General features: G+C 39.4%; 1 protein-coding gene across 1 annotated transcript in view; it reads left to right on the plus strand.

The window, feature by feature from the left end:
- Positions 1 to 22,203, plus strand: part of hdgfl2 (HDGF like 2) — an 82,264-nt gene that overhangs the window by 50,799 nt on the left and 9,262 nt on the right. The window contains exons 9-13 of the mRNA XM_063032237.1: positions 10,225 to 10,528; positions 15,000 to 15,106; positions 16,075 to 16,145; positions 18,732 to 18,802; positions 20,263 to 20,364. Coding sequence (XP_062888307.1) covers positions 10,225 to 10,528; positions 15,000 to 15,106; positions 16,075 to 16,145; positions 18,732 to 18,802; positions 20,263 to 20,364 — 655 coding nt within the window. The remainder of the gene's footprint in view (positions 1 to 10,224; positions 10,529 to 14,999; positions 15,107 to 16,074; positions 16,146 to 18,731; positions 18,803 to 20,262; positions 20,365 to 22,203) is intronic.

Raw genomic sequence — 22,203 nt, forward strand, 5'->3', positions numbered from 1 at the left:
CAACCTTTGGGAGCTTCACTACTGGCTAACGATGAAGCAAACATATCCCTGGAGGGTCTTCACAATTTCATTAGCCTTCCACAGAGTCTGAGGATGCACTTTGTCAGAACTTAGGGATTTATCCACCTTAATGTGCTGTAAGGCTTCAAATACCTCCTCCCTGATAACGTGAATGTCCTCCAAAGTGTCTTCACTTGTTTCTCTTAACTTTTGAGTGACCATGATTTTTCTCTTCAGCAAATAGTGAGGAGAAATATTTGTTAAAAGTTCTACCAATCTCCTGCAGCTCAAGACATCGACAACCCTTCTGATCTCTAAAAGGACCCAGTCTCTCCCTAGCCACCCTTTTACTTCTAATGTAGTTATAGGATGTCTTGGGATTTTCCTCTAATGTTTCACAAGATATTCTTGACCAGCAGTCATCTATCCTATTTAAACCTTACCCCTCTAAATGCACTGCACACCACTCTCTGCACCAATCCCAACTTCACCATCAACCCCACAGGCTGGGCGGGGGGGGGGGGTGGGGTGTGGTGACGGTGGCAGGACAGTGCTATTGTAATCTGGTTAACTGACCTCTACCTTGCTGAGGCCAGGTGGCAAGTCTCAGACATCTGCTTCTACTTACCCCTTGAACAGGATCCCACTCAGGACCATCAGGACATTGTATCCCACACCATCACCAACCTCATCAAATATGGAAATCTTCTATCTACTGCCACCAACCTCCATTCCCTTCTCACACTGCTCATTTACCTCCTACTCAAGATCCACAAACCAGGCTGTCCAGATACGGCCTTTGTTTCTGTCTATCTGCTGCTGCCCCACTGAACTTTTGTCAGCATGCCTTGACTCCATTTTGTCCCCGTTTGTGCAGTCCCTTCCGACCTACATCTGTGACACTTCACATGCTCCCGGTCTCCTCAATAATATTCAATTCCCTGACCCTGATCACCATTGGATGTCCAGTTCGTATACATGTGGGTTCATCATCAAAAAGGTTTCTTTCTGAACAACAGACCCGACCAGTTCCCCTCCTCCCCCCACCCTCCTCCATCTGGTAGAACTAGTCCTTACACTCAACAATTTTTCATTCGGCTCTTCCCACTTTCTCCAAACTCAAGGTGTTGCTATGGACACCCGCATGGGCCCCAGTTATACATGCCTTTTCGTTGGCTATGTGCTACAGTCCAAGGTGTCCCTCCTTCCTTCCTTTTCTCCCATGGTCCATTCTCATCTCCTGTTTGATTCCTCCCTCTCTTGCCTTTTCCCTTTTCCATGTATCACCTCCCAGCTTACTTCATTACTTCATCCCACCCACCTAGCTTCACTTATCACCACCTGGCTTGTACTCCTCCTTCTTTCCGCACCCCCCCCCCCCATTCTAGCGTCTTTCCCCTTCCTATCCAGTCCTGATGAAGGCTCTTGGCCAGAAACTTGGACTGTTTATTTCTTTTCATAGATGCTGCCAGACCTGCTGAGTTCCTCCCATCATTTTGTGTGTGTTGCACATTCAGAACAGGTCTAATGAACTTGTAGAACAAATATAGATTAATGGATTTGATGTAATACAATAGTGATGCAGTTGTGTGGCAACCAAATTTGATAGTTAAATATTCCAAAGAATTTAGTAATTCAAAAGGAGGGAGAAATTGGATAAGGGTATGACTTATGATCTTGGTTGAGAAATAGAATCAAAGACAAGGACAAAAGAAAAGCACTAGTGGAAATATTTTATGCAGCAGCAGCAACAGTGTTAGGAAAAATAATCAAGAATTACGAAGTTGTAGCAAAAGTAACACATATTTCCTGGGACATCTTAATATTCATATAAAATGAGTAAATTAAATTTGTAAAAGTAGATTGAAGGATGAGTTGGAATATGTTCAGGACAGTTTCTTGGTCCATTATCTTTGTGGAATCAATTTGAGAACAAGATTCCTTAAAAGTGGTATAAAGAATCAGGGTTAATTTGTAACATCATAGCAAGGGGTTTTCCAGTTGTAAATTAACATGGTACACTTGTGATTTCCGTTCAAAACTCTCTAGTTTAATCGTTGAGTAAAGGATTGCATACAGTTTTGAGCTGTAATCCTGAGTTTAAAGTTAATTACCTGTCGGGATGAGGAAACTAAGGCAGATTGGGAAGTGAGACTTAACAGTTTGCCTGGAGATTAATAAAAGCGGATGAATGTATATTCCATTGAGAAGTAAACTTTCCATGGAAAAAGTAAGCCATTCATAACTTCACTCATGGATGGTGTAGCAGTTACTTAAAAACAAACCAAAACCGCTGAGAGGCTAAGCAAGGAGTATGACACGTATGACGCGTTTCCACATAACAAAGTTCCAAAGTCAAAGAAAGGTACTTTTGATTCTTTATTACGAAACCAGTAAAGACGAGCGATCTTATAGCAATTAAAAAAAAAATTAATAAAACTGAATTAGCAACATTGCAATCTTATTATTCAAATTAGTGTAGCTAAGCATTCTAATTAATGATATCAGAATTAGAGTTCTATATGTATTTAAGCTTTCCAATTAGCATTCCAATAACTTCCCAATTAGTGGTCAATAAAAAAATATCATTCTCTGCTTCCTCTCACTCTCAACTAAACTAAGCAACTAAGAAAATGAGAATATGTAATATGTTGCTTCTACCATGCCCCAACCCACGTGAGATTACTGAAATAAATGCATTAAAGACAGAAAATTGATAACGTGGCTCCCAGGGACAGGAAATAGATACATGGCTCCTACATCCCAGCTCCTTAATTATTATACTAAAATAATTGTAACTACATAGTACTAACATAGAAGACATGAAATCTTCAAGGATAAACAACATTTATTTAAATGTCCTCTTTCTTCGTTCTTCCATTCAAATCTTGTAACAGTCATCTAGGCTAGAGGTTACCAGCACTTAGCCCAGTACGGAGTGACCTTTACCACCACTCTGTCAAGTCAGTAAGTCAAGTCAAAGCACGAAGCTTCTAGAGTTGTAGCTCCTAAAACCTCTGCCCCCTGTAGAATACAAGTCTTGGTTAGAGGGCCTGTCTAGACCCTGGACAGGTTTTGGTCTTGATGCGCACCTGCCCACAAATCCTCTTCTGTCTGGAAAGGCTTGAATGACTGTTCCCATGATCCATGAGTTTTGACCCACCACTGTTTCCAAAACAAATTTGACGTATATTGGACCTGCTTCCACCTAAGATGAGCATAAATAGCTTCCATTTGAAACTCTCCTGGTGGTAAGGATGGTGAGGTCTTCAGAAGCAACAGATAGTTAGCTGTTAGTGCTTCCAAATCATTGGGATCAGATGATGCTTTATTAATTGGGCGACTATTGATAATATCCCCTACTTCACAAAGAACTGTGTGGAGATCCTCTTGGTCAAGATTCTGTACCTTCACGCTGGAATTGAAGACCTTTTGCACAGACCTGATTGATCTCTCTCATGTTCTCCATGATACGAACCACCTCTGGTGGTGGGGGGGGGGTGTTAAAAATCGGCTTAATTCTTTTTTGAAGAAGGACATCACTAATCCCATGAATTATTCCACTTTTCAATCGCTCTTTGCTGTACAGAGGTAGATCTGCCATATGCTGGCATCTTGGAGCTGCACATAACAGTCGAGAAACAACAATTTAGACAGGATTCATCTTAATAGCTGTACAGCACCAGGAATCCAGTAGCTTTGATGCATCCCGGATAACATGGTTACGGCCATTGTGTCCCACCTCTTGATGTACATGAGGTCTGAGATATGAAGATCCTTTGCCAGTATAACAGAATGCTTAGACTGTCCAGGCATGACTGCCTACTAAGTTGTTCACCAACTCTCAAGAGACCATCTTCAAGACCTGGATTGAGCTTGAAAATATGTCTGTTCCTTTTCACACTTTCTCCACTTTGCAAACTTGAGAATTCATCTGGAAATCTTTCTTTGGCAAAACCCATTGACCTCCATTGCAGCCTTTCTGAGCTCTTTCACCGAGAGACAACCTTGGCCAATCTGACCTTTGGCCTTCTCAGTTTTTCTCTCCAAAGAATACCCTTGTTCTTCAAGTCAGACTGAGCAAGAGCAATGTTCACTTGCTTCCTCTTTCAACTAAGAAATAAGAGCAGGTGCTTAGATCTAAGAATCCAGGCCAATATTTTCTTCAAAGGGGTCCAAGATGAGAAGTGATGGATTATACATGTTACCACATCTACCTCCTCTTCAGTCTGAATGGCATTCATTGTAACACTTCTCTTGACATCCAAATCATGTAGCAGAAGTTCTGTAGAATAGTTGGGATTCACAGACCATTTGCTTTCAGGCTGAAGAAGATACTGATGCCCTGACACCCATATCTCATTATTCAGGAATACTTTCACCTTCAACCCTTTGAGGCCAAATCTGCTGGGGTGCTTGAAGTGTTTTACAAACCTCTATTCAGATGCTTGTGAAACCTTAAAAATTTCTGAAACTCTGTTTGCAATGAAGGTTCAGAACCTGGAAGTTTCATTCAGCACAGAAGTACTATTGGTCCAAAACACTGAGTCATGAAGCTGCACGTGCAACTGCTTTCTGCACAACTTATCCATATAGCTTGCCTCCGTGGCAGCTGTGAGCTCCATTTGAGGGATGGAAACTGATTTCAGTGAAGCTACTGTAAATTTTCCCCTGATAAGAGCATGTTTTGTGCGTCAATAGGTAGGTCACTGTTCTATAGCCATATTTGCTTGCGTCTGTAAACTGGTGTAACTGCAGTAGTAACTACTTCAAAATCCGCAGGCTTCAAACATCTAACAACCTTGAAGTCTTCCAACTAGCTTGTCCACTCATGACTAACTAAAGTTGGTTTAGTGTCATCCCAGCCAATCCCTTCTTAACAAAGATCTTATAAAACCATCTTAGCAGATAGCACCACCGGACTCAAGATTCCTAAAACGTCATTGATGGAACTAACTGGAGAGGAAACCCCTTCTGATGAGTGGTCTATTTTGGATCATGATCTTAAACTTGAAAGTATCAGACTGAATGCACCATTGCATACCTAGTATTCTCTCCAACAAAGGAATATCTTGATCTAGATTCTTTGTCTTTCGCTCTTTGCTCTTCTAGTATCACAATTAGCACACTATGTCTATTGCTTATCCACGTTGTGAGTTGAAAGCTGTCTTTTGTACTAATAGATAAAAGGTCATGATAGAGAGAATAGAGAACACAAGGCATTCAAGACGAAAAAAGCGACAAAATGGACTTTTAACATTGTAAACCAGCGGGTTGTTGTTATGTCTCCCGCTCACTGTGAAAATGGGGGACACCTCCCTCTCCCTTACCAGGGAGAAAGAGAATCTGTGGGTTGTCAAATGTTGGATGAAATGTGAAGCCTTTGGGGTAACTTTGGTCTGTGAGTTTGCTATCGCTTAACTTATGCTTATGCTCGGTAGCAGGTGTGCTTTCTTTTTGCCAGTGAGGGGAGGAGGGGATTGTTGCTCGCCACCACTTACGCACGGGGAGGGAGCTGGAGGGAGGACTTTGGGGTTCTCACGTTTAACTCATTCATTCTTTGGGGCACTTCTCTGTTTTCATGGATGTTTGCGAAGAAAAAGCATTTCAGGAGGTATACATTTTTCTGACATTAAATTTGATCTTTGAACCTTCATCAACATAGAAGCATTGCAAAACTTTATCCACCGTCTCTCAGCTGAACTGTTCTTAATTGCCTTCTGTGCATTTCTAAAGAGTGAAGTTGGCACAGCTCGGTGATGAAGTTGCTCCAATAAGATGTACCACCATTTCAAAAGCTGTCATATTTTGGTTGAGGTCGCCACCAGAGAAACCTCAGCAGATCTGCATCTTCCACTGGTACTTTTTTAACCTGATGAAACATTAATTCAATATTTACTGTGATCACCACTAGTTCTTTTCTGAATCTGGTTATGACTTCAGTCAGTGAGCTAGCAAGATCTGGACCCTGTAAAAGCTGAGCATTAAATAATATTCCTTGAAAGGTCGCTCCACAGTCAAACACAACACAAAGTTTCCCTTTTCTGAGCTGATAAATACCCTGATGTAGATCTTCTGCTGGCACTCTTTCAGCTAACCTTTGGAGATGACATCCTTCATGAAACCTCTGTGGTCAGTGTAAAATGACAAATCCTCCATAAACATCTCTCTTCGATTTAGAGCACACTGTTTAGCAACCTTCCTATTATTTGGCATGTTAACCTTTCTTTCTGAAGGTAAGCTCTGTGAACTTGTGATCTTCTCTTGACAAACCGGGTTGTTCATTCTGATTGCATACAGGGAAGTCTGCCTTGAACTGCTGCTGTCAGAGCTCATCCAGGTTTTAAAAACTGAAATCCTTTTAACTGTCAGCTCTGGCTGTGCTCAGTTTCTTTTGTCATTATGGTCTCCTTTCAATGGTCCATTCACTGTGCAACCCAATATTGTTCTAATTGCGTAGGGTCCATCACTAACAATGCAAAATCTCTTGCAGCAACTCCAATGCTTTAGGTACATTTGTCTCTATCAGCAACTCAATTTCTGAATCAAGTTCTGGCAAATGAACATGTTTCAGTTGAAACTAATCCCTGGGAAATTTACAATCATGATCACTACCCCTGTAGGGCCACAGATACCAGGGCGTTGTTCACTGCTCTGTCTATTCTTTCACAGCCTATTTTGATTCTGCACCCTTTTCGCTGGAGTGAATATGAAGTATGCTGAGATGCATTGCACTACACTCTTGCATGAAAGGAGCATCCTACAATCTTTGCTGATGTGTCCTGTACACAAACAACCGAAGCAGACACCATTTTCTTTTAGAAAGATGATCGGCTCACTGTGAGCTGAGCTTTTCTCCAGCTGAGGGCATGTATCCAATGTATGTTCACCCTCGTAGAACTGACAAACCCTTTTGGCTGACGAGACCATTTCCCTTCATTAGTCCCAGGTTCAGCTTTAGCTTTGCTTCTAACAGTTGCCACAGTAGTGGCAAAGCTGCTTCCTTTAGCCTTAGAATGAAATTGTGACTTAGTTTACACCTTTGCTTATTGCAGGCAATCTAGCGTCCTTTATATTCCCAAACACTGAGTATGTAGCAATCTTTACTTGCCTTTCTATAAAATCAGCAGTGTCAGTGAACGTAATCTTATGGTTGTGCCTTTCTTGCAGTTTACAAACCACTGTTTTCCATTTATCCCTAAGAAATAGGACAATTTCTTTACAACAATCGACATATTGGCAGGTATAACCAGCTCACTTCTTCCATGGCATTGCAACAGCCTCTAAGGAAAAAGACTGTAGTCTTGAAGAGCTTTCACACCTTCAGATTTGATAGGTATCCAAGAAAGAGCCTTTTGCATGTGGGCAGATGCAATTTTCTGTTCATTTGCCAAAATGTTCCTGTAATAAAGCATTAGCTTTTACATATCCTTTCTTGGGGTCAACATGCTGAGAAGTTCTCTAGGGTGACCTCTAGTGTACTGTTCAAGGAAATAAAGGTAGTCGCTATAGCTGCCATTCTTGCCTTCAACACTTTATAAAAGTCCTCATGAATGCATGATATAACAATAGATCACTATCAAAAACTTGAATCTTTTTTTAGGCAAAGATGAAATATGTTGTTGTACCAATAAGGCTGTTATTTCATTCTGGTTCAATAGCACTATTTTGACCTCTTGTCATCTAAAACAAGTGTTTTCATGCTGTAAGGTAATGTCCCCATGAGCACTTTGAGCTGTTGCATATGACGTAGTTTCAGAGTGCCTTATTAGAGGACCCTGAACAACCTCTTGGGGGTCTTGTTCATGTTTCAGGGAAACTTGAGGAACGAATAAATCAGCATTGACATTGGGTGTTTTTGTTTTCCTTTGTGCCTTTTTATTGTAGGAACTCACACCATAGGACTGTCCTGCTGGAGCACTTATAGCACTCACTACACTTGAAGGCCTTAACACATTAACTTTAGCCATATGCATAGCAATTTCTTCCTCCAATTTAAGCTGTTCCTTCCTTTTCCATAGATGATCCACTTCTTCCATCTGCACCTCTTGCTCTTCCAGTGCATGGTTGTAGTTCGGTAATTGTTGAAATACAATTAATGCAGCTAATCGGTCTTTGTTTTAGTGCTGGCAGAAGAGGTAGAAGATACAAAAGGTTTTCTTCCTGCAAGAGAACTTTGAGCACAAACGTTACACACACCGTGGTTCAGTTTCACAATATCCTGTGGGTCACCTGCTCTTTGCATAATCAAAACATGCCTTGGAATTTAAGAAGCATTGTCTGATGGAAGGTGAGACATATTCACCTGTTGCAGCAACATGACTAATAGAACATATTTTGGTCAACTATTGTTTCACATCCCCTATGAATACATTATAATAGCCATCAATGCTTGAAAAATGTCTATTTTGTCTTTCTTGCACGAGCTGGGGAAGTAATGAGTTTATTATGTGATGTTGCTTAGCAGCAGCTTCACAAAAGTAAGTCAAATTGAGATTGCACTTGTAAGACACTTTCTTTATTTTTCATAAGGTTATTAATTGATGGTATTAAACCTTTAATTTTGTTTACATTTACTTCAAACCCTTTTGAAGACTTCGATTCAATTAGTCTTAGCTTTAGCTTCAATTTCCTGTTTTGTTTGCAAGCCCTGACTCCAGAATCATTGGTGCCAATTCCATGCTTCGATACACTTGTGTTGCTTTCTCTAGTTGCGTGTCTCGCAATTAACTCTTTGTTCACCGGCAGCACCATCGATTTTTGATTCAATAAACGTAGTCAACAAAAAACTGTCCATGCATCCACAGCGCTTAAACCAGACCGAACAAACAGACTTCAATTTAAATGTTGGCAACCGGAATATTTCAGCACTTCAATAAAACAAAGTGACAAACTCCTCAGGCAAACACCGTACGATTAAGCAACGGTCCCCAATGGACAGGCAGTGCTGACCATTCAAAACTGGTTTAAACCACAAATACACAGCACGAATCAACAAAGGGTCGTTTACTTGCTGCAAACTGCTACAGTTTCGCCGAGAGGTCCGAAGCAATCCATTGCCATAGACTGGTGTTCGTCTGCTATAACAATTTTTTGTTGACAAAATGTAGCAGTTACTTTAAAACAAACCAAAACCGCTGAGAGACTAAGCGAGGAGATCGACTCTGTATGACGCACTTCCAAATAACAAAGTTCCAAAGTCGAAAAGGGTACTTTTGATACTTTATTCTGAATCCAGCAAAGACAAATGATTTTATAGTGATTTAAAAAAAATTAACAAAACTAAATTAGTGATATATCAATTTTTGTGTTCAAATCACAGTAACTAAGCATTCTAATTAGCGATATCAGAATTGGCGTTCTTACATATTTAAGTGTTCCAATTAGTATTCTAATAACATCCCAATTAGCGATCAACAAAAAATGTAATTCCCAGTTGCCTCTAACTCTCAACTAGACTAAACTAAACTCACAAAACGAGAATACGTAGCTATCCTCATTTGCTTCTACCATGCCCCACCCTGGTCACTATGGTCAGATTACCATAATAACCGTGCCACAAAATACAATACAGTCAGAAAATTGATATGTGGCTCCTACTCTTGGAATTGGACTGAACTAAGAGTAGTACAATATTATCAAGCTGTCTTTCAACATTAGAAACCAGCAAAGAATGGACAAAAATATGATAAAGTTAGAATGAGAGTAACATAACAAATATAAAAACAAATGTAATAAGGGATTCTTGAACTGTTTAGAAAAGAAATAACGGAAATTAGTGGGATCTCTGTGATTACAGAAGAAATTATAAGGAGATAAGTGACTAAAGCAAATGACAAAATAAATATAGCAAAATTGGGAGACGGCCAAGAGTCTAATTTCAGAAGGGAGCTTAAAAAAACTTAATTGAAAAGAGAATTTATTGGAAACATTAGGAGGACTGATTAAATTCCTTGGACCCTGGCACTCTCATCATTGCTTATCAGATTTGCAGTCAGAGGCCTTTAACTTCTGAGTATTTGGAAAGGAGCTCTGATGCAGATGAGGAAGACCTCAAACCAGTAGTAATATCAAGACATTTTAAAACGTCACCTGAAATTATAACAACTAATCAGTGAAAAGAAGAGTACAGAGCATAACCATTTAGCCCTTTGCACCTGTGCTGGTTCCTTTAGAAATCTCCTGCAAACCTATGTATGTACCTTATTCATTGTTTAATTTTAGCAGTGACAGCGATTCTGAAGATAAGATCAGTGACTGGAAAAAGCGAGATGAAGAACGAAAGAGAGAGATAGAGGAAAGGAGAAGGAAACAGCAGGAGGAAGAGCTACGAAAATTAAGAGAAAAGGAAAGGGAAGAGGAAGAAGAAGAGAAGAGGAAACGGAAAGAAGAAAAAGAAAAAGAGGATGATCAGGACAAGTTAGTTGATGAAATAGATGAAGTAAAGAAAGAACCATCAAAGAAAGTCAAGAAAGTTCGGGCTAAGTCAAAATACTCCTCTGATTCGGACTCTGCAGTGGAAAAGGAGGTGATTTTAGTTTATATTGATTCAGTTCATTTTGACGATTTTAATTTTGTTCAGATCTTCATCAACATTCTTTGAAGATGTAGTGTTATTGTGGTTATGGTTTTAGTGGTCATTCATTTTTATTATTTTTGCATGCTATTTTTAACTACCTGGATCTATCCTGTAAGTAATAGTAGATTATGTAACTGTGGGTAGTCATAAAATATCTGTGGTTAATACAAAAAGTTTATTAAAACGTATTGACCTTTTACCTCTTTCCTATACATAAATTTTTATGTTGTTCCTTGAACTTTAATGTAATTTTTATTGGGTGACCATATAGAGACCAAACTGGTGATAAAATCAGGCTCAGGGATGTGTCAACTAATACAATTTTTAAAGTTCATTTTTGTTCCCTAGGGCTAATTTGCAAGGTAACTATTTATTGCCCTTCCATAATTGCTCTTAATAAGGTGGTGGGGAGCAGTCTACTGGTGAAGGTACTCTGACAATGCTATTGGAGAGGGAGTTTCAAGATTTGGATATCACAACATGCTGTGTTTCACGGTTCAAGGCATCATCTGATGTTCCTGTCCTTCATGATGGCAGAGTGAGAGCTGCTGTTGGAATGTATTGGAATAACTGTAGTGGTACAGTTTGCCGCCACTATGAGCTGGTAGTAGTCATAGTCATAGTTATAGTTGTTCAGAGTGGTTGATGGGGTGATTAACTAGAGGATCATTTATACTCATGATTGACCAAAACAATAAACTCAGTGGCTGCTAATACTATCAAGTCAGTCAAGTGGGTGGTTTGCCTTGAATGCTGCTTTGAATTGTGGGCACTGCAGTCATCCAGGGAGGTGGAGAGTATTGTCACTTCTCTGATGTGCCTTGTAGATGACTGAAAGACCTTAGGGTAATGGCTGCAGATTAGAAGTCTCTGCGCAGTTGAGTTTCTAGTCAGTGACACTCCAATATTTTGATGTTGGGAGACTTGCCAGTGGTAATGTCATTGAATGGGAAGAGTAGATGGTCAGGCTCTCACTTTGGTGAGTGTTGTTAACTGGCATTTCTGTGGTTTGCCACTTATCAGCTAATGCCTGATGTGTTGTCCCAGTTACGTTGCAAGAAGGGCTGAATTACTTAATTTGCTAAGGACTCCTGACTGAAACTGAATGTTGTGCAATTATTTTCTTCCTTGTGATGGAGAAAGGTCCTTGAAGCTGCTAAAAATGGTTTGGCCCAGGAAATTGCCCTGAGAAGCTCCTATGGTGAAATTGAGTTGTTGAGTATTGAACTCTGTCAACCATAGCTGTCCTCCTTTGTGCAGTGTATAACTCTCGGCACTCAAATACTTTCACCTTCAGGACCACTGACCTTCAATTTTACCAGTGCATCTTGATGCCGGTTGATCAAACACAACCTTGATGTCAAGGGCTGTCACTTCCTCTTGCTATCTGGAACTCAGCTCTCCAGGTCTGCATTTAATAAGTTCTGAAAAGAGCGATGCTGGCAAAACCAAAATAGCTTTGAATGAGTAAGTGGTGTTTAATGATGGAGAGTAGATTGATATGGGTGGCAATTAGGCTGATTTGGATTTGTCCTGCTTTTACAAGCAAGATTGCAAGATAATATCATACCTGTATTGTAGCTGTACTGGAATAGCTAGCTGGTCTTTTATACTACAACTGAGATGTCTGGTCCTGTAGCCTTTGCAATTTCCAGTACACTCAGTATTCTAACAACTGATAAGATAATTACAGCAATTGAAGATAATTTCAAACTTAAGAATGAGAGTCATAATAGATATGTATATGCTAATAATTGTATGTGGGGGTTACATTTAAATCATTCAAAACTAGGATCATAAGATGGCCACTAATATATCCAATACAGTATATGCAAGTAGCCACTAGAGGGCAGTAGAACACGGAACACTGTAGGGATGCAAGATTTTCTGTTTTATTACTAATGTCCAGTGTTTATTATTAATTTTGTTTTGGTCAGATTTCAGATAACTGTGGCATCTTTTGCTCTAACACTGTCACTAAATGTTCAGAAAACCTTCTTTCTCTGTGTGATTCTTCGTAAAGTCTGATGCAGCAGCAGTACTGACTCTGATTTTGGATTTGCATTGGAGATATTTATATACTAATGCTAAGGTTATAATTTAAAAGTACTCTGCAATATTTTACAAAAAAAAGTTTCAGAAAATGCAAAAGGGCAATATATACTTTTACAGCATCAGGTTTTTATTTATATTTAATCATATTGGCCAACAAGGCATTCCTTTATACTGGAAGAAACTAATTTATTCTGGGAAGTGTTGACATTCATAAAAATTAGCAAAGTGTAGGAAAACCAGAATGACATCTAGAAAATCACTGGGAATTTGGTATAACAAGAGAAGTCAAAGCCAACATAAAAGCCAGAGAGAGGGCATATAATAGAGCAAAAATTAGTGGGAAGTTAGAGGATTGGGAAGTTTTCAGATAGCAACAGAAGCCAACTAAAAAATTTAATAAGAAGGGTAAAGATAAGATATGAAAATAAGCTAGCCAATAACATTAAAGGGTATACCAAAATTTTCTTCAGATACAGTGTAAAAGAGAGGCAAGAATGGATATCGGACCGCTGGAAAATGATGTTTAAGAGGTAGTGATGGGGGACAAGGTAATGGCAGACGAACTGAATAAGTATTTTGCATCACTCTTCACCAGATTCTATTGGTTCCGAAAGACTAGAAAACTGCAAATGTCTTTCCACTCTTCAAGAAGGGAGAGAGGCAGAAGAAAGGAAATTATGGGCCAGTTAGTCTGGCTTCGGTGGTTGGGAAGATGTTGGAGCCGATTGATAAGGGTTTGGTTTTCGAGTACTTGGAGGCACATGATAAAATAGGTGGTAGTCAGCATGGTTTCCTCAAGGGAAGATCCTCCCTGAAAAATCTGTTGGTGTTCTTTGAAGGAATAACAACAGGACAAACAAGAATTGGTTGATCCTGTATATTTGTATTTTCTGAAGGCATTTGACAAGGTGCCATGCATGAGGCTGCTTAATAAACTATGAGCCTGTGGTATTAAAGAGAAGATTCTAGCATGAATAAGCAGTGGCTGACTGGCAAGAGGCAGAGTGGGAATAAAGGGAGCCTTTTCTGGTTGGTTGCTGGTCAGTAGTGGTGTTCCTCAGGAGTCTGTGTTGGGACAGATTCTCCTTACATTATTTGTTAATGATTTGGATGACGGCTCTGTTGCCACGTTTGTAGATGATATAAAGGTAGGAGGAGGGGCAGGTAGTTTCGAAGTAGAGAGGCTACAGAAGGACCTAGACAGATTAGGAGAATGGGCAAAGAAGTAGCAGATAGAATCCAGTGTTGGGAAGTGTATGGTCATGCATTGGTAGAAGAACTGAAAGGGTTGATTTTTTCTAAATGGAGAGAAAATTCAATAAACTGAGGTGCAAAGGGATTTGGGAGTCCTCGTTCAGGATTTCCTAAAGGTTAACTTGTAGGTTGAGTCTGCGGTGAGGATGGCAAATGCAATGTTAACGACACATGCAAAGTGCTGGAGGAACTCAGCAGGCCAGGCAGTGTCTACGGAAAAGACTAGCGTCGGCATTTTGAGCTGAGACCCTTCAGCAAGACAGTCCTGTTGAAGGGTCTCAGCCCAAAATGTCGACTATACTCTTTTCTATAGACGCTGCCTGGCCTTCTGAGGACCTCCAGCATTTTGTGTGTTGCTTGGATTACAAGCATCTGCAGATTTTCTCTTGTTTGCAGTGTTAGCACTTACTTAAAGAGGGCTAGAATATAAAAACAAGGATGTAACGTTGAGGCTTTATAAAGCACTGTTGAGGCCTCACATGGAGTATTGTGAGCAGTTTGGGCCCCTTATCTGAGAAAGGATGTGCTGAAACTGGAGAGGGTTCAAAGGAGGTTCACAAAAATGATTCTAGGATTGAATGGCTTGTTATATGAAGAATGTTTGATGGCTCTGGGCCTGTAGTCACTGATATTCAGAAGAATGAGCGGTGACCTAATTGAAACCTATCAAATGGAAGGCCTTAATAGAGTGGATGTGAAGAGGATGCCTCTTATGGTGGAGAGCCTAAGAATAGAAGGGTGTCATTTTAGAACAGAGATGAGGAATTTCTTTAGCCAGAGAGTGGTGAATCTGTGGAATTTGTTGCGACAGGCAGCTAAGGAGGCCAACTCTTTATGTATATTAAAGCAGAGGTTGATAGATCCTTGATTGGTCAGGGCATGAAGGGATACAGGAAGAAAGCACAGGAAATTGGGGCTGAGAGGAGAAATGGATCAGCCATGATGAAATGGTGGAGGAAACTCGACGGGCTGAGAGGCCTAGCTCTGCTCCTATGTCTTATGGTCTTGTATCTCATTTTTGCTGCACAACTAACAATTCAATGTATTTAAGTGTTTTTTTTGTTAAATATAGTTTAAAAGGTGAAATAGAACACGTCATTATTATTTGCAGGTGAAAAAAAAGCCAAAGAAACCACATTCTGAACCCACAAATAAACAGAAAAAAGAAAGAGAGCCTAAAGAAAGAAAACGTAAGCAGGAAGATCGACACAAAGAAAGGTGAGTTATATTTCATTGTCCAGCAGCTGTAACAGTTCAGATTTCAGCATCCTATGCTATTTCATGGGATATACCACTGGACAAACATCTGTTGTTACAAACATCTCTTCAGACACAAAGTGCTAGAGGATCTCAGGAGGTCAGGCGGTAAATGTGGAGAGAAGTAAACAGTTGCCATTTTGGTCCAAGACCATTTAGCTAGTCCTGATGAATGGTTTTGGCCTGAAATATCAATTGTTTATTCCTCTCCATGGATGCTGCCTGAACTGCTGAGTTACTCCAGACTTGTTGTGTATTCCTCGATTTCCAGCATCTGCAGAATGTCTTATATTTAAACATCAGCTCAAAGTTTGGTCATCCAGTAAAATATTACCTTATTTCTGGGCTATGTTCTGTCTTCTCCCTACACGTGTGGATATGTAGAACCTATATATAGGATGCCAAGATTAGGCAACTAGTCCTCATTAGCAGTCTTGCATTGGTGTAGCTCAAATTTGGTTGGGTTTTCACTATGATGCTCCCAAGTTGGTAGCTAATGCATGAAAAATGCCCAGTCTGTCTATTGAGATTCTGGAGCTATCAATACCATGGAGCAAATGCGGTAAGAGAGCTGGGATGGATTAATGAATCCCATGATTCTAAAGAATCACAAGATAATTTTGCCCAGGGTCATAATTAAAATTTAATCCTCAATCAACGCTTGTAAAGTTATTTGGCCACTATCATAGTTTTGCTTGCCTTGTGCAGATTGGCTGCCAAAATTCTATGTTATAATAACTTGTACATTTTTAAAAAATGCATGTCTAATTAGTTCTAAAGTGTTCTCTAGTGGCCTAAGGTGCTTGTATAAATCTTTTTTTCATTTTCCTTTTTATTGTTTAGGATATGAGAAATGTTGGTCTGAAACTAACAGAAATTACTAATTAGATTTTTTTCTCTCTCTGTTTTAATTATTAATTTCTGTGCAGGGCAGCCAAAGCAGAAAAAGAAAAAAAGAAAGAAGAGAAACTGCAAGTTAAAAAAATAGAAAAGAAAAAAGGTACTTTCCATTATTGTTTTAAGTTCTTGCTGAAAGTGGTTAATTTAAACTAGCAGTTGCATCCACAGTGTTGAAGTGTTTTGAGAGGTTGATGATAAAACATGCCGCCTTCTGCCTGAGAAGCGACTTGGATCCACTCCAATTTGTCTACCAGCACAACAGGACCATGGCAGATGCCATCTCATTTGCTCTTCGTTCAACCGTGGAACATCTGGACAGCAAAGGTGCATACATCAGGATGCTCTTTATCAACTTCAGCTCAGTATTTAGTACTATCATCCCCTCAACGCGATCAATAAGCTTCAAGACCTTGGTCTCAAAACCTCCTTGTGCTATTGGATCCTCATTTTCCTCATTTGCAGATCTCATTTCAGATTGGCCACAACATCTCCACAATCTACATCAGTACAGGTGCACCACAAGGCTGTGGGAATATCTGCCTGAGAATGGTGCCACAAATCAACCTCTTAATGTCAACAAGGCCAAGGAACTGATTATTGACTTCAGGAGGAGAAAACCAGTTCTTATTGAAGGATCAGAGGAGGAGAACATCAGCAACTTTAAATTCCTTAGTGTTATCATTTCAGTGCTTCTGTCCTGGGCCCAGCATATAAATGCAATTACAAAGAAAGTACACAACGTCTCTGCTTCCTTTATAATTTTGCACCTCATTATGGCCTAGTATGGAAATACCAATGCCCTTGAACAGAAAATACTACAAAAAGTGGTGGATATGGCCAAGTCCATCATAAGTAAAGCCCTCCCCACGATTGAGCACATCTACACAGAGTGTTGTCGCAGGAAATGGCATCCATCATCAAGGACCCCCACCACCCAAGTCATTCTCTTTTCTTGCTGCTGCCATTAGGAAGAAGCCTCAAGAGCCCCAGGACTCACTCTCAGCTCCATGAACAGTTATTACCCCTGAGCCATCAAGCTCATGAACCAAAGGGGGTAACGTTACTTACCCCATCATTGAAATGTTTTCACAACTTATGGACTCACTTTCAAGAGCTCTTCATCTTGTGTTCTTGAAATGGGCCCTTCAGCCCATCTCGTCCATGCTGAACTATTTAAACTGCATTGACTTTCACCAGGACCATAGCTGTCCATACCCCTATCGTCCATGTACTCTTTAAGCATTGAAATTGAACTTGCATGCACCACTTGTGCTGTCAGCTCGTTCCACACTTTCATGACCCTTCAGTGAAGAGGTTTCCCCTCATGTTCCCCTTAAACTTTTCACTTTTCACTCTTAACCTATGATCTCCAGTTGTAGCCCCACACAACCTCAGTGGAAAAAGCCTGCTTGCAGTTACCCTATCTATTCCCCTCACGATTTTGTATACCTCTATCAAATCTTCTCTCATTCAAGGAATAAATCCTAACCTATTCAAACTTTCCTTATAACTCAGGTTTCCCAGACACAGCAATGTCCTTCTCTGTACTCTTTCAACCTTATGTACATCTTTCTTGTAGGTAGGTGACCAAAACTGCACACAATACTCCACATTAGGCCTCACCAATGCTTGTACAACTTCAACATGACATCACATCTCCTTTGCTCAGTACTTTGATTTATGAAGGCCAGTGTGCTAAAAGCTTTCTTTACAAACTTATCTACCTGTGAAGCCACTTCCAATGAATTATCGCCCTGTATTCCCAGATCCCTTTGTTCTACCACACTCCTTAGTGCCCTACCGTTCACTATATAAGACCTACCCTGGTTGATCCTACTGAAAGTGCCAGTTGCTGCATTATCTGCATTAACTTCTATCTGCCATTTTTTTAGCCCATTTTTTCCAGATGGTCCAGATCCGTCTGTAAGCCATGATGGCCTTTCTCGTTGTTCACCACACCCCTAATCTTGGCGTCAATTGCAAATTTGCTGATCCAGTTAACACATTGTCATCTATATCAACTATCTGTATGAAAAACAACAATGGACCCAGCAGCGATCTTTGCGTCACTCCACCAGTTACAGGCTTCTAGTCAAAGAGGCAGCTTTCTGGCTTTTCCCACCAAACCAGTGTCTAATCCAATCTACCTCATCTTGAATGCCGAGCGATTGAATCTTTTTTGATCAACCTCCCACGCAGGACCTTGTCAAATGCTTAACTATAGTCTATGTAGACAACATCCATTGCCCTGCCTTCATCAACTTTCCTGGCAACTCTCTTGAATAACTTTATAGGTTGGTGCAGTCTTTGATTGATTCTAGTAAGGGTATTAGATTTGTTGAGTATGCCTGCAAGAAAATGAATCTAAGGATTTTAAATGGTGATTATATATGTACTTGGATAATAAATATACTTTTGAACTTCTTTAGTAGCTAGCATTTTTTAAAAAACTTTTAATCATCGTAGCCTCTACAGGGAGTTAGGGGAATGCATGATTGTGCAGTTAAAAGGATCCCTGATCTATCTTTCTCTTTTTGTATCATCTGTATCAGTTAAACAGATGATGAAAAGGGAGCTGAACTTTCAGCTGACTTTCAGTACTTTATGCTGCTCCATCTTGCAATTTGTTAAGGCTTACTGCAATAGTGACAATAAATTTCTGCTGAAATTTTGTTTCATTTGATAGAATTGACCGCAGAACAGAAGCTTCAGAAAATACATACTGACATTAAGCATGCTCTAAAGGTTGACAGTCCTGTAAGTATGAATAAAAATTTACATTGGAAAGCAAGTTTTTTGCTACATATGTGGAATATTTAAGAATAATTTCTAAGATTGCAGAAAATATCCAAAGGTGACAATCAACCTGCACTGCAAAGTTAAAGTTAACTTCTAGAAAGTAATTCATTCTTGTAGTTACATGTTAATGTTCTGCAACTTTTCCCAGCTTGGAGAATTCACATTATACTTATCCATTTGCTTATATCATTTCTGGTTAACAAAATAATTCCTACTTTTAAGATCTTTTAGAGTTGGGGTCAGACATAAATGATCCCAAGAATGTGCACAAAATGATAGGAACCTTATTCCCAAAGGACTTCCAGTGTATTTTAATAATTTAATTAGAGGAACTTTGGGTAACCAGTATTAAAATACTAATTTGATGATTACATTGTGGCCAGGCTGTGGAATATCCAGTCGATCAAGCTTGCTGACTACACACAGTGAGTGAGTGAATTTGAGATTACATAATTAATGTGTCATTAACTTTCTTCATTTGCAGTTTTATGAAGGAATTCCAATAAATACTCATTGTTGAAATCTGATAGGTGGATTCAAGTTCGTAACATGCAGTTTCTGTGAAAGTTAATTAGAAATCATTTTATAATGAATTTGACTCAATCAAGTAGCTATCAGGAAGACTATTTCTAATATACACACCAAATTTTTTTAAATTGAGATATAGCGCGGAATCGGCCCTTCTAGCTTTGCCGCCATGCAGTTCCCCGATTTGACCCTAGTCTAATCATGGGACAATTTCCAATCACCAGCTAACCTACCGACCAGTACATCTTTGGACTGTTTGGGGAAACCCACGCGATCATGGGGAGCACATGTGAACTCCTTACAGGCAGCATGATTAAGCCTATTAGATTCTTCAACCTATCAAGGGGAAATATATATAATATTTCCCTTGCTTAATAAGGATGCAGCCAGCAAGAGTAGGACAAGCAATGAAGATGCAGATGGGATGGGACCAGCAGGTGTCAAGAGTTAAGTTATTTTTGATTTCAGAAAAATCTAACTCCCACACAAAAAATTATATTCTGATGCACATAAAAGATCTATAGTATCACCAAACTAATTATGCCAAGAAGTAACATTGCTGTATCAGTGAAATGTGGAATAAAATGCTTAGTTTATAAATTGTCACAAGGTGGCACCAGTGTTCTCTTCTTCTTGCATAATAGTCACAAGCCATTCATTGCAGACTTTCTTGGGAACCAGTGATGTTACTTCAGTTTGGTATTGCTTTGTACAGTTACACGACAGGAGCCAAATTAGAAGCAAGTACAAATGTTGAAGCTGGCAGCGGAGAGTGGTTTGTAATGGCTGGCATGTGGCCCAAAACAGAACAAAAAGCAATGTGGAGAGAGGGTTTACTGAAAGGAACTAAGAGGTTATGCGTTAACACTTTAATTCTTGGTCTGTTGAAGGACGTAAAGAAGTGCGTGGAGGCACTCGAAGAACTACGAACATTACAAGTCACAACACAGCTCTTGCAGAAGCATAGTGATTTGGTTGCAACACTAAAAAAGGTATGTTTATTGTGCTTTTTTAATTGTTTTTTATATAACATCTGATTTTAATCAGCTTCTATCCATTCTTGTGGTATATTAGGTTTTGGTGAAGTAGATGTATTTGGTGTTCATCCTGAGGTATTTTAATTGTTTCCACATAAAGAGCTGACCATCCACTACTGCTAGTTTATTGGTAAACCAAGCAGTAGTCACCATCTGCAGACCTAATTCCAGCAAAAGTAAGTTCCTTGAGGAGGATGGACAGTTTTGTTAGTCTGACTTTAAAGTGACTAAGCATTATTTGTTCTTGTTATCTCTTGTAATCTTTTTTTTTGTCTCTATTTTTCTTGCTCTGGATTTTTAATGGCATTTGTATCTTATTTCACTGTTATAAGTGTGTCCCAACTCCCCATTCTTAAGAGATTAATTTCTAAGTATGTTTTTTGTAAAATGCTCAGGATAGCAAACAGAAGAGCTATTTTTAATTAGTTCAACTAATCGAACTATCCTAGTCCACCTCAAGTTCTCTCTTGTGTCTTTTGTGAACATAGGGCATCACGTCAATGGATTCTTTTATGGGTACAAGTCCAACATTTGACTGAGTAATTAACAACAGTATTATGGTATCATAATTCAAGTCTTCTCCCAAACCTCGAGCCCAATTATCATCTAGAAACCAAAACTATGCTATCTGTATGCACTAATCTATGTATCTGCTGAGCAAAGCAGCAATGTGAAGAGATTTGATGTATTGATGGATTCCTCCCACTAGCACTGTGCAGTTAATGCACAGTGGATTTATAAAAACCCATGAATTATATTCTAGCTGCAGGTGCACAGAAGACAGAATTTGTACTGCATTGTTGGTGGTATAATTCAGAAGTTAGGAATGAAGTTGTGGATGTTAGTATTCCGATATATTTTGCATCCCAGCTAAATATAAATCTCTTTGTGCAGATTTTGAATTAGGTAATATGTTCTAATACTTGGATTAAGGTGGGAACCTGGCTTTGAATTGTGAGTTCACACTTAATTCTTGTGTTTAAGTACTAATCTTTGTTGACATTCTGTGATGTTGAAAACTTGCTTCCTTTTTTGGGGGGAGGGAACAAGGTGCTACCCGTCAGTTGAAAATAGTTTATTTTTTGAGGTGGATTAAGTAGGTATAGAAAAACACTTGCCATTATGGGGAAAAAGTGGAGGGTGATTTTCCAGACTCCTGGCCAATAGAGTTGTCTAAGAAGTGTAATGGCTACACTTCAGATGTGATGTCTCACAAAACAAGAGAATTGTGATGAGAAATCATGGTTTTACTCTATTTCTGTCTTACAACAAAGGGTGCTATAGTATTATTGTTCAAATGTAACAAAGATTTTTTCTATGAACTACTTTCCTGAGAATTATACAGATCTACTGCAGCAAAGAAATAGTCAACAATCTAGTCAATTATAAATGTAACAACTTACCATATATTCTGGAGTATAAGCCGACCCCCATTTCCAAGGTTAAAAAAGTGACTTTTTCATGTTACCTTTGTAGAAGCCGACCCCTTTTGTAGAGGTTTTTGATTTAACCAGAAAAGATTGCAAGAACTCACATGCCAGTACTCAGCTTTGCCGGATCCAGAACCTGGAAATTTGTGAACCAGTACCTGCTAAGAAAACAGGCCTACACATTGTAGAGCGTTATAAGCGAATTTTTAATAAATAAATCAAGGAGGGAAATTTTGGATTAGGTCTTCAATGTTAAAGAATCTTCTGAAATGTAACCCCCGTGAAACCATTTAGCGCCCATTGTAATCTCGTTAAAACATAACACGGGGTGGTGGGATCAGTGCGTGTACTCACTATTGAGTTT

The sequence above is a fragment of the Mobula hypostoma genome, chromosome 24 (genome assembly GCF_963921235.1).
Source record: "Mobula hypostoma chromosome 24, sMobHyp1.1, whole genome shotgun sequence".
Classification (NCBI taxonomy): domain Eukaryota; kingdom Metazoa; phylum Chordata; class Chondrichthyes; order Myliobatiformes; family Myliobatidae; genus Mobula; species Mobula hypostoma.